This window comes from Lupinus angustifolius, chromosome LG03, assembly GCF_001865875.1.
Source record: "Lupinus angustifolius cultivar Tanjil chromosome LG03, LupAngTanjil_v1.0, whole genome shotgun sequence".
NCBI lineage: Eukaryota > Viridiplantae > Streptophyta > Magnoliopsida > Fabales > Fabaceae > Lupinus > Lupinus angustifolius.
In genome coordinates this window covers 26,207,554-26,221,106 of record NC_032011.1, presented here as the reverse complement: position 1 = coordinate 26,221,106, position 13,553 = coordinate 26,207,554, and the positions used below count along the sequence as shown (strand labels likewise).

Here is a 13,553-nt window from a genome sequence, read left to right as displayed (position 1 = left end):
GATAAAATTAGAAGTTATAAAATGAAATTAGAAGTTATAAAATAAAATTAGAAGTTATAAAATATGAAATAGGAAAACTCAAAATAACTTCATAAAGTTAGGTTAGGTTTTTCCTTTATTAAGTAGTATAGATGTGCAACTTATAATTAATATATTTGAGGTGGTTATATATGATTATATGGTTTTTTTTAAATTAAATTTTTGAAGGGCAAAATAGGAATATATAAATTATGCCATGGTGGTGGTTACACCATGTTTTGGCTTTATATATAGTATAGATGAAATACATATTTAATTTTTTAGTTTTACAATCAGTTCATTTACATTCAGATAGTATTTTTATTTATTATTGTTATAAATGTATTCTTTGTTTATAGATTGGCTTTAATTCAGATAGTATTTTTATTTACTATTGTTATAAATGTATTCTTTGTTTCATGTATGCTTTTCATAAGCATTGCATTTATGTTGATTTTAAATTCTTAGTTGTTCTTAAATATGAAAGTAATTTTGAGAAGTTGAAAGTAATTTTGAATTGAATGGAATTGGATGACTTGGAGAAATTGAAATATTTTATTTTGGTATTACGAAAGATATTCTCCTATTTTATTGGTAAATAACTGATCTTTTGAGAAATATAGTTGTCCATTATAAACAAGTATCGTTTTTATGAGTCAAACCGTAGATCTTTGAATCATTCAGAGATCTAACGAAAACTTATATTACTAGACCAACACATTATTGATAAGGGAAAAATATGAAACTGCATGTTCAATGTAGATGCAAGGTTAAAAAAAGAAAATTATATTTAACTGAAGTGTCTATTGTGATGATTTATACATCAAACCACCTTATAACTCCTTCTTTTTTGTTGGTATGACTCGAACTTACAACCCCATACATTTCGTTCCTTAGTCCCATAATCTTCACCGTCAGATTACTTTATGATTCCCTTAATATTTATTTATTGTTAATGAAAATTATTTTAGACTGTCAATATATCATCTATCATTTATACGTACTATATGATACATAAAATGATTAATAATTTATTTATAGTGTAAAAATCTCTTACCTTCTTTTGACACATGAATTGTTTTATATGATATTATATAAAACTGAGTATGAATATTTTATTCTTCTTGTGCTAGAAAATAACAAACTTTCCCGTTATACTTTTCTTCCTTCCAACAATTTCTACGGAATAACAAACGTGTAAATACGAGGTCTATGTGTAACCATTTGCTTCCTTCATTGGCCTTAGAATAAAGGCACCAAATTGGTTGGCTCTTCACGTTATCTTAAACTAGAAGAAACATAAAACAAAATGAAAGTGTATATATGTATTTATATATGTTAAATTAAGTAAAAAAAACAGTTAAAAAACAAATGAGAAAATTTAACATAGGAAAAAGTTAACTGTTGCAAGAGTGAAAATTAACCAACATCACAAAATGCTGAACACAAGTCATACAGTTATGAGAGATTAGGAATAGTCAACCAAATTCAATCGGAAGAGTATCTTTGTCCCAAAATCATAATGTTCCTAACTAATCAGCATCATTCAAATAATATACATGTTTTATCTCAGTGACATCTGGGCTATCGCTCGACCGCCCCGAGTTCCCAGCACAATATTCCTCACCTCCTCGTTACCCGCCTCAGATGGGTCCAGTTATGATAGATGTCATAAATGCTTCTGACGTGATAGTAATGCATCTAACCCGCAATTTAATGCACATCCGACTCTGTCATTAATATGTCGTTGACTCGCCCTCAATGTCAACTAACATGTTGCCTGCATATTCCGTCTGCCCCCGACAATTCGACAAGAGCAGATCTGCAGGACAGGCAAGGACCAGCAGAATATGTCTCTTGTACCCAAAAGATGTTGGCCAATGGCAATGTGTCATTTCAACACACCCCAAGCTCTATAAATAGAGGAGACCACACAGGAAGTACATTCAATTTCTCATTTCCTCATTTATTGCTACACTTATTACTCCAACTTCTCTCTTATTTAATTCATTTATCGCTCTAGAATACTCTAGTGACTTTATCGTCGGATAACATTTTCAGGTACCTCCCTCGGTGGGTCCAGACGACATTCCGACCAGATCTCCTGATCCTTCACAATCTAGCGAACATTCATTACCGACCATTTTACATTCATCACTGATCATTTCCTCCTAATATAAAAGAACATTGGCGTCATTTGTGGCTTACCTACAACATGGTGACCACCCGTAACCAAGCTCAACCACATAGTCAAATAGAACTGCTCCAAACAAACATTCCTCCAAACCATGACACTCCATTTATTGAACCTTCATCACTAGTACAACCATCTCAACATGCCATCCAAAGTCATCACCCAACTCCACCGTAGAAGCACCCACTACCCAGCAACTCCTACACATGATCCAACAACAAAGCCATCTCATCCAATAACAAGCCCAACTATTAGCCGAGCTTCGCCAACACAGACCCGAACCCAGTAACGGACCTTCGCGGCCAGTTGCCGATGAGCACTCCGCATAATCCGCCGAAGCTTCCAGGCTAGTAACTCCCCCAAACACAAAAACCACCCAGATCACCAATCCCCCCAACCCTAGCTCCTCACGAGCAAGACACCCTTTCACTAAAGCAATCATATCTTCCCCACTATCCAAACACCTAACTCGCCCAAACAACATCGACCAATATAATGGAACAAGTGACCCACAAGATCACTTAGACGCCTTTGAAGACTCAATGTTTTTCCATGGGGAGAATGATCATATCATGTGACGAGCCTTTCCCCTCACTCTCAAACGGGCTGCCCTACAGTTGTTTACACAGCTCGCACCGAATAATATTGATCAATGGGCCACTCTCGCCAATGGCTTCAACATCCGGTTCACAGTAAGCAAAGAGCAACCCGTTCTTTATACGTCATGTCCTGAATACGACGGTAGGAGACACACGAACCCCTCCAAGCTTATCTGGACAGATTCAACTCGGAGGCTATGAAAGTACGCCCCTTAAGCCTGAAGGTGGCGGTGCATATCTTGGTAACAGGACTACAAGACAGCCTCTTCAGACATGAGTTGGCTAAGTACTCAAATCTCACAAGGGAAGAACTCCAATCTAAAGCCTAACAGTTCATTAATCTAGAAGAAACTCATCCTAACCGTCCACCAACCGAGCATAGAGAATATCAACTCCCCTCACGGGAAGCCAAACGACAAAAAACACACGAACACCCTTGAGATGATCCACCCCGACAGCCCAAAAAACCCAAATTCACCTCCTACACCCCCCTCAATGCTAGTCCCACCAGAATACTGCAAGAAGTCATAGCCACCCATTTAGTCCATCTACCTAAACCCAACCCGGGAAGAAAGCTGGGGACCAAGGACCGCTCCAAATATTGTGATTTTCACACCTTATTTGGACATGTAATAGAAGAGTGTACCTAACTGAGGGACACTATGGAAGACATGATTCAAGCTGGACACCTCCAATGATAGTATTGTAATTTTTTATTTTTCCTTTAAAAATGTAATTAATAATGAGAATGAAAATAATATATAATTACATAATTTTATTAAAAATATGTAGGTATTTTTACATCTTATCTTTAAAAAAACCTCAAATTAGAGAAACTATAAAAATAGACACATTATAATTTTAGAGGGTTTGAAAAATCCTCCAAAACTTTCTCACATCCTTCAACCAACTTCCAAACAAGGAGATGATTTCTAAAGTCTTTCCTTCTATTCTTTTCTCCTCCAAAATCATTCTTCCAAACAAAACTTTAAATAATATGAATGTAAAAAAAAGGTAACATATATTATAAAATGATATATTGTTATTATTACTTATTAATGATCTGTTTATAATTGACATATCTCACTTTTTTATGATGTATGGGAATATATTGTTACTCATACGTTAAACATGAGGAATTAAACTCTCACTCCAATTATCCAAAATATATTGAGAAGACTAACTTAACAAATATAATAATCACATATATTATTTATAGATCTTTAGTTATTTTTTCATTTTTTTGTGTATAAATTTTGATTTGATACCAGAAAAATATGCATCAAATAATTGTTTCAATTATATATTACATAAAATTTCACACACATCACAAAATACATCTTTCTAGCACATTCATATATTCTTCTCCATACACAAGTACAAAATGTAGCTTCCTGTTATATTTTATATATAAAATAAATTAGAGCATATATTCTGAATGTCCCTGACAATTAAATAAAAAATACATACAATAAAAACTGTTTATATGTTGTTTCAGCTTGATATTTTTATCTTTATCATATATTGGGGCCAAATTAAAGTAATGTACAACTTGTACGGTTGAGAGGATTTGGAGGTTTTCATTTACCATCTCTTTCAATATTCACTGCCTTTTATCTTTTAAGCAAGTATGTTTCAACAAAAGAAAAGGCAGTGATAATTTTTTAAGAGATGGTTCAAGTTCTGAGTACAGATCGTACTAGGAATGGCAATGAGGCAGGGTTGGATTTGTGATTAGCCAACCACGAACTCGAAATCCAAAAACCTAACTCGAATTAAGTGGGGTTGAAAACCATGATATCACCTCGAACGTTCGAGGTTTCAGATAACCCAAACAGATGAGAACCCGCTCGAAACATATATATATATATATATATATAGGTTTTATATATGTATTTATGTGTAATTTTATAATTTTACATATATTAATCAGGGTAGGGTATCAATTGTACCAAATCCGAAAGTTGAACTCGGGTAAAATCCAAACCCAAATACATCGGTTGGGTTCAGGGAATACTCATGAGTTCAGTTTTAATTGTCATCCCTAAATTTCAGAGAGCCCAATATTAGTATACATTAAAAAAATATGTTTTCTTAATTTTTAAATTTATTTTATGAAAAGATAATTTAAATTTAAGATCATTAGATATTTTTTATATCACGTGTAAAATATATGTACTCTCAATTGTTGTATAGGAAATTATACCATGTTATAAGATAAATCATTTGGGTGTTTAAGATAAAACTTATACATGTAAATTGAGCTCAAGCAACCAGTGGTTGTGTCCGAATAAAGGAGTAAGACTCCTCTCCATTGATGGTGAAGCAAGTTATACTTTGCAGTGTATTTTTAAAGTCAAAATTGTAATTTCAATGAAAAGTAAAGGTCATAAATATCATTACTTATTAAATTTTTAGTGTATTTTCACCTAACTTATCTATCCATTTAATGGTGAAGAGTCTAACTCCGAATAAAGCTATATGTCATCATATATCATTTGGTACGATGGTTTTGAATTCAATAACAAATTTTGCAGTTGACACCTAATATTGAATATATTCTACAAAATGGTCCTTGGTTTTTGGTACCCTTAACAAAATATTGCCCCACAAAGTTCCTCTTGATCTCTACTTTTGACCCACTAAATCAATTAGGCAATGGACACAAATGCCTAGAGCATAAAGTTGAATAGTAAAGGAGAAGGCAATGAAAGACAGAGATAAAAGATGCCATTAGAATAAATATTATGGGTATTACAAGTTGAATGTGATATAGTATTTATCATACTTTAGGCACACTAACCAAGATTAATGTTTAATGTCCAAATACTGCTACCAAGTGGAGCAAAGATTCTTATGAATAGCAAAAGTTCCTTGTTGGCTGGGTGAGGAGGAATATATATCAAATCGAAACTGTAAAAACCAACAAGTTGTTGATCTAATAGTGTAAAGTTTGGGTAAACTTTTAAAATGATCAAAAGATTAAGAGTTAGATTTCTGTGAGCAACATTTGTTAGGAAAAAAAGAATATATTTCGTTACCCAATACAAAAAAACATGAACTAGTCACCATGGTTCATGACTAAACTTAGCATTTTTAATGTTTTTTCGTTAGTTTATGTTGAACACATTTACTATAGAAGAGTTCGATTTGTTAGGGAAGAGCAAAAAGTTATCAGAAAACATTACGTCTTGAATTAAAACCTTAACTCAATAATAATATCCTTTTTCACTTAAATAATATTTTCATTTGGTTCTCATATCCAATATAAAACCTCACACTTAATTATACTCAACAGTTTAACTACTCGAAGTCGTGAAAGGATCATGATACAAAATTGTAGACTTAAAGTTAGATTTTCAACAAGAAAAGTGAACAATTTGGATGGTTAAGTTCACAAGAGTCACAAGAATGAGTAGGACACTAAACAAATACAAATTTTGGTAAAGTGAAAAACATGTGAAATGGTTTGGCATAGCATTATTTGTAAACATAGGCTTGCATAGATTCTAGAAAGAGAAAGGAGAGGAATTTGGAGTAGGTGGGTTAAGTTCCATGTGAGGTTACATATAAAATCAGCTCAAGCACCATAAAGAAGAGGGAAGGACCATTTTCTTGTGAATGAAGATGTCCCTTTTTGTTATGGTATAAGAATCTTATCTAATGCATGTTGTTATTCTGGCCAGAACAAACTTTAGGTAGATAATGCATGTTATTATCACCAAGGTTTCAATTCTCTATTATTAACCATTGGGGTGATTATTGTAATCACACAAAAATGATTATGAGTAAATAATATAGTTTTTTTGTGCTACTAAAGGTATCTCTTTACCTTTTTAGGTAAGGAACTAATCCTTTTTAAATTTGTGGTTGTCTGTCACTCCCAACAAGTGTCGCTCTAGGAATCGAACTCTCGACCTTGGGATACAGTAGGACCTTACACATACAGTTGTTGTGATCACGAGTTAAAACCATGATTATGAGTAATTAAATCAACATAATAACATGTGCACCATTATATTCTTAACAAATATCATTAACACATTGGCATAAGGCCCAACTGAATCATTAGATTGATCAAAATGTTAAACGTTCGATATCTAAAAATAACGTTTGTTGAGGAAAACAATCATACATTCTAAAAGAAATTAGATAAATAGACTCATGTCAAGTATTCATTTGTGTGTATGTGGTAATAGTGAATATTAAGAGGCATAATTTGTATGACACCCCACAAAAGGGCACTAGGACCTGAAATCCCACTATAACTAGTCTTGTTTGACTTGGCCTTTTGCAGTTAGTGGTAGGTGAATGAAGGAAAAGAAATATCAAGAGTATATCTTCACAGAGGCCACTACTATTGGGCAACAAAATGATTATAATCTGACTTTACCGTACATAAGAAAATGACTTGGAAAACTATAACCACACACATATATATATATATATATATATATATATATATATATATCATGTGACATGAGGACTGAACTAGTCCAGATCCTGCATTCCCTCAGAGTCATCCAATTTTTCTTCTTCTATCAACCACTCATTGTCATGTACCAATATGGCCTGAAACATCTGCAGAATTCTCCATCCATTGTATAAGGTTTATATAAGTACTATATACTATCATTGCATTATCCACTATTTATATTTGCTCACTATTGACTCTTCAAAAAAGTAATTTAAATGAATGATATAATATGTGTATAAATTTTTACATAGGAAAATGACATGTCTCACTGGCTATCAATATAAAGCTTACATTTTTTTGTAGGAGTATTTTAAGGCTAATTTGTTTGGAGGTTATAACATTTTTCTAGCTTAGATGACCTCACACAAGACCAAATGGCTAACAGTTTTGTTATTAATTTGTGTCCTTTTATTCCTTCACAGTTTCTTCCGTGACATAAACGTGTTACCCAAATTGAACTGAACCCATGAATGATCTAAATGTGAATACACCAATATTTGCTCAATTTAGAGGTGCCATATCCACCAAACATAAACTGCAAGTAAATAAACTGAAAAGTCAACAAGCAGTGCAAAACAATGGACAAGTGTACAATAAGTTTTGCATTGACCAGCAGCTCAATTGTGTTAGATGAATGAGTCTCTTATGTGGATTGCCTGGTTGACAGTGCACACATGTTCTTGTGAAACAAAACAAGGATATACAGCAGGGCAAAATTCAAAACTAGATTTACTGTCAACCTTTTAAATGTAATGCGGCCGGCCGAGGATGACGACATCGCCAAAAAGAAAAATGACTCATAATACTAAATGCATGTCTAGTTTATGCCAAGATCAGCTCTCAATCATTGGTTCAGAGTCAGATGTTTCCGTGTGGGACTTGTTTGTTTGATGAACAGAATTGAACAGGATGTCCTTGATTACCTACATGCAAAAGGGATGCAGTGAACATTTGAAATCCAGTCAGTCTAGCAAAGAATGAATCTGAAAAAAAGATTGTCGAATGTCAATGACAGTTACCTGTGACATCAGACCATGCACTTGCTCGACGGTTATTTTCGCACTATCGCGAGTAATCTTAGCAAGTGGAGATTCTTCCTGCAAATCATTGAGATGTTAACATTAGATATGCAATGTTCAAAATTTGAAGGGGGGGTGAGGGGAGGATATTAACATTGGAAACAAATGGTATTCATGGCTGACAAAGCTGGCAATGATAGGATGGCATCATATGAGTAACACCTTATGTGTGTTAATTAAGGCAATGACTTGATCTCTTAGTGTCATAGATTTGATTGACAACAGACAGTAGCAAATAAATTCAACAGCTGAGTTGGCCAGTGTCCAACACACGTTTAGAGCATTCATAAATCTAGACACTAGTTACATGTATTCCACTTTTAAACTCCTCCGGAAAAGAAAAAAAAGTGAACTGAGTTTCATTTCGTAAGGTAACATGTTGCCATGATTCTGCATGTTCTATTATTATTGGTAAAGGACTTAGTAAAGCATTGTATTATGCCAAGATAAGAAGGAGGATCTTGTAGACTTAACCAATTTATATGTACATAACATTATCAGGTTTACACCTATCACATTGGTGTCTGGCTTCCAAGACGCATAAAACCTCCATTCTACTTCTCTACATATCAGAAAATATGCAAGTAATATATATCATTCTAATGGGCAATGCGGTCAACCAATCACTTCAGCAAATGCCAACACACCTAACCAGAAGGTTGTAAGAAATTTCTAGTTTGGAATATAAGGTCTAAGTTTATGATGTGACATCTTTGATAAAGGGACTTTGGCAGATGTAGCCTTTACAAAATCAGAAACAAAGGGGTATTGTGGTGATTCATATTAATCTATCGAGTATATGGCTGAGTTTTTTGCTAAATATTCTAGACTCTCTCAACCATTTTGAACATAATAAAATTATTTAATAGGTGCAAGGCATGACCATCACAGTTGATATGAACTGGAATTAGAGTTGCAAAATTTTGAGGTATGGTACATGCAATACAGCCAGCTCTATTCACACTCCATATCATAAAAACATTGGCATAAAAAAAGAACAGCATAACTAGAGATGCAATTCACTGATGAACTAGAACACATAATGTGATATCCTAATCATGGGTTGTGGTTTACCTTTAGAAACAGGCACATAATTTCAATGAATATATATATATGCATATCTAAATTTCCTTACACAACGAATTAGATGATAGAAAAACGCTCAGAAAGATTTTGAATATAACGAAGTTAGGCTGTCTTTGACTTCACAGTAAAGATTACCAAGAGCCCAAAGGAAACCGTCAAACAAAAATTTCCACAAATAAAAGGACACTGCTGTGGATATATAAAGCAAGAGTTACTTACTTCTTTCTTTCTAGGAGAAGGAGCTATTAATGATCCAAAGCGAGAGTGTGCCAACTGATTCTCTGCTTGTTCTAATTTTTCAGCTGCAATAAGGGAAATTTCCAATTGAGAAACTAATGCTTTAAAGGTATCACAATAATAGATCAATTTTCAAGAGAAACATGGAAACAATCATGATGAATGGCAAAACTAAAACCAAAATATATAATGCAGTAAACAGTAAGTCCATAAAACAGTACCTAAATCTGAGATTTGTCCAGCAACGTAGTCTCCGTTACCCAACAGAGGAGAAGATGATAGTGTATTCACCCAATACTTGTTCCATAGCAGATCCAACAGGTGTGAGTCAAGGGAAGACTTGAAGTAAGTGATATCCAAAGAATAATACTGCAAAAGTACACATATAGAGTTCAAACAAAATCAGAGGACGCATTCTCAAAAAAAGAAAAAACATATCGCCAAGAAAGAAGAATCATCATTCACCTGTTTACAGTGGACACCAAAGTCTTCAATCTTATTGAGAGGTATGGTCTGATATTCAGAAATAGGTTCATCCGGCGGCTTATAACCATCAGGGTAGGTTCTGAATGCCCCAATCTCAACTTTTCCAGCAGAAACAGTCCTTGTTGGGTCAATCACAACAGCCAGAAAAGGCTCCTGAAACTGCTGGTTCAGCATCTGCGTAGACACGTCTATACCAGAGAGCCAGCATCCATAACCAGGATGAGAATGATACCATCCTACGACATTCTCCAACCGGCCTGCCTACACCACACCAAGCTTAGTAAACACTCACTAGTAAGAATGCATTTAAGTTCAACACGAAAGATACTCCAAAAAGGGTTTCTCCAGGCTGAAACCTTTTTACCACAATAGGATTAGGGTTTTTGCATCTTCACCAAAATTGAGGTCAAACAGAAGATCTATATGAAAATGTTACACCCAAGTTGAGACCTATCCTAAAAGTGAGTTCAAACTAAAGATCAATCAACACCGAGATCAATGAACACATGCTATTAGCAATGCATTGAGTTCAAAATGAAAGAAACCTGAAAAAATGTTTCTTCACGTTGAAACCTTTACTAAAATCAGGATTAGTTTTTTTACACTTTTACTAAATTAATTTGAAATTAAAGATAACACCACCCCACAACATTTTCCAATCAACACTCACTAGTAAGAATGCATTGAATTCAAAATGAAAACTACTTCCAAAAGGGTTTCTCCAACTCGAAACCTTTACTAAAATTAGGAATAGGGTTTGTGCACCATAGCTAAAATTCAGTCCAGACTAAAGGCATTTTCAAAAGGGCTTCTCCAAGTTGAAACTTTTATAATAAAATTACGATCACAGTTTCATCACCACCACTAAAATCGACCATAAATAAAACACATTAGGGTTTATCTGAAAAAAATTGTTACCTGCTTATTGGTCTGTGAATAATCAACCATGTATTCATACGCATCAGCTTGAGCATTAACACGAGTCTCAGTACCTTCAACGGGAAGGGCAAAAGCGTCCATAACAATAATTGAATCTTTTTCTGTCTTCCCTTGCATTAAACCCATAACTTCAATGGTGCCACCAGAGCGCGCGTGAACAACCATCTTGAGGAGAGCGAGTGCGGAGATCTTGACGCGTTTGAAATAGTGAGGATCGTTGATCCAAGGTCTTTCGCGGTGAAATTGGTTCTGAGAAGCTTCATCATAGTGGAAGATGGAATCGTCGGCGTTGGTGGTTGAAGAAGGAGTGTCTATTGGAATGATGTTGTTTTCGAGTTCCCATGTTTGCTGTGCTATTGTCGCAGATGGTGATGAAGATGATAATGCTTCCATGTTTCCCAATTATAGACACTTTCAAATTTTCCATTAAATTTGCTCCATCTATAGGTTGATACAATTTCGGGAAGAAAAAACAGAAGATTTTTTTAAACCGATTGGACCATCTAGTTGGTCCGATTCTAATAACACTGAATTAAACAATCTGTTTTGACCGACAATTTTATGTGTAATTAATATTTTTATCTATATAAAATTATTTTTAAATATAGAGTTTTATATAATTAATAATTATGTATAATTATATTAAAGTAATATATCTTCATCTTTTATTGGACAAAAGTATATGTGGCAAATGAATGAATTTGGATACTGATGGATGAATGGAAAGTCATTCATTAATATATATATATATATATATATATATATCCATTTAAATTACAATTTAATTTATCCAATGAATTATAATTCATCCAATTCATTCATGACTCATTTGTCATGGATTGGATGGATGAATATCTAATCCATTTAATTTTTTATTTAAACTCAAAACAATATTGAAGCAAATTATTATTTTAAAAATTAGTATCTCAACTCATAATAATATTGAATGATTATAACAACAACCAAACTTTTCTTCTACAATAATAAATAAATGGATGTTGATGTGTATGTTGTGTCTTTGTCTAAGTATATGTTATTTATATGTTGCGCATCAAACACATGACAAAGAGTTTATAAAGGGAAAACTTCAAATAATTACCATGGTATAATTTTACTTTCTATTTTGTCCTTAACATTTTTAATTTATACAAAAAAAACCATATAATAATTATGTATAACTATATAATTAATGCTCCAGAAAAGGATTTATATATCCAATATTCATATTGTTGAAGTATTTTTTATTTTGTTTCTTTTTTGTTTCTGTTTTGCGGTTTCCCTAATAGTAGGTTAGTTAGTTAATTGTGGGTAGTTAGTTAATTTTGCGGTTTATCTGTATTCGGCTTTTCTCCTGTCTTGTATTCTTGTAATTCAATTCAATTATAAGAAATACTGAGAGCATTCTTCTAAATTTTCATGTCTTACAACTCCTCATTCTTCTAAATTCTCATGTTTCTACAAGTGTCTATGTTTTTTCTTGTCATTCATGGCTACAGATATGAACAATTTATCAGAGGTTTTGTTACAACAAATCCTAGTTCGAATTCCTTTCAGGTTTCTTGTTCAGTGTGAATGTGTTTCTAAAGGTTTCATGCATGTGATCTCATCCCTTTCTTTTCGTACAATGTTCTTCTCTCACCAACAATCTTCCTTCGGAGCTTTGTTTCACTTTGTTGCTAGGGACAGAGTAATGCTTTCTTTCCACCTCGTTAGACCTCCTATTTTGCCTTTTCCCTCTCCAAAGAAGGGGTTTGCACTAAGTGGAGAAGTATGTGGCTCTTCTTACGGGTTGATTTTATTTTCCGATTCTCTCTACAGTCTTGGCCGCGGTTATTACATATATAATCCTCTGAACAAGAAGCGTATTAACATTCCTATTTCGCCTTATCTGGGCAGGCTGTGTTTCTATGTTGTGGGCTTTGTTCACACTATTGATGGGAGGTTTCGCGTGGTGCTCGTGGAAACTGGTTTGACGACACCACCAAGACAAAACTATAAAGTGCAGTGTTTCATTTCTGAGCAACGAAAATGGGAATGGATTCCCCTTCTAGTGGTTGACCTCCATGACTTTGGTTTTCTCCCTCACGGCTTATTCCTGAAAGCATTCGAAGGAAAGTTGTATTTCATGGGTAGTAGTTCTATTCTAGAGTATGATCCTTTTGCCAATAGTTATTGTAATGCCATCTCTTACCCTGAAGGCACCGACTATTTTCGTGTACAAAGTCAGTGGGAAAATTTACAGATGTGGTGCACCTTGACCGAAAAATTACAATTTTGGTGCACGTTTTAGAAAAATTACAAAACTAGTGTAAATTTGTAGAAATCGGCAATGGAATTGCCGATTTATGTATTTTTTTTCTATCTCCTCCCCCAAAATCAGCACTGGGGAGGGAGTTTTATTAAAATATTTTTTTTAAACTTCCCCTAAACCGTCAAGG

General features: G+C 33.9%; 1 protein-coding gene across 1 annotated transcript; it reads right to left on the bottom strand.

Annotated features, from left to right (window-relative positions):
- LOC109344163 (COP9 signalosome complex subunit 5b-like) lies at positions 7,860–11,553 on the bottom strand. Its single transcript, XM_019582804.1, has 6 exons — positions 11,095–11,553; positions 10,156–10,437; positions 9,912–10,059; positions 9,673–9,755; positions 8,308–8,385; positions 7,860–8,211 (listed from the first exon to the last, which is right to left on the bottom strand). The coding sequence occupies exons 1-6, from the start codon at positions 11,506–11,508 to the stop codon at positions 8,122–8,124; spliced, it is 1,095 nt and encodes a 364-aa protein (XP_019438349.1). The 5' UTR covers positions 11,509–11,553; the 3' UTR covers positions 7,860–8,121.

Excerpts from the sequence above, each read along its gene's own strand:
- LOC109344163 (XM_019582804.1), bottom strand. The coding sequence starts at position 11,508 with ATGGAAGCATTATCATCTTCATCACCATCTGCGACAATAGCACAGCAA. Across the intron at positions 10,060-10,155 it reads TTGGTGTCCACTGTAAACAG|TATTATTCTTTGGATATCAC; the intron begins GTGAATGATGAT and ends GTACTTTTGCAG. Across the intron at positions 9,756-9,911 it reads TGGACAAATCTCAGATTTAG|CTGAAAAATTAGAACAAGCA; the intron begins GTACTGTTTTAT and ends CCCTTATTGCAG.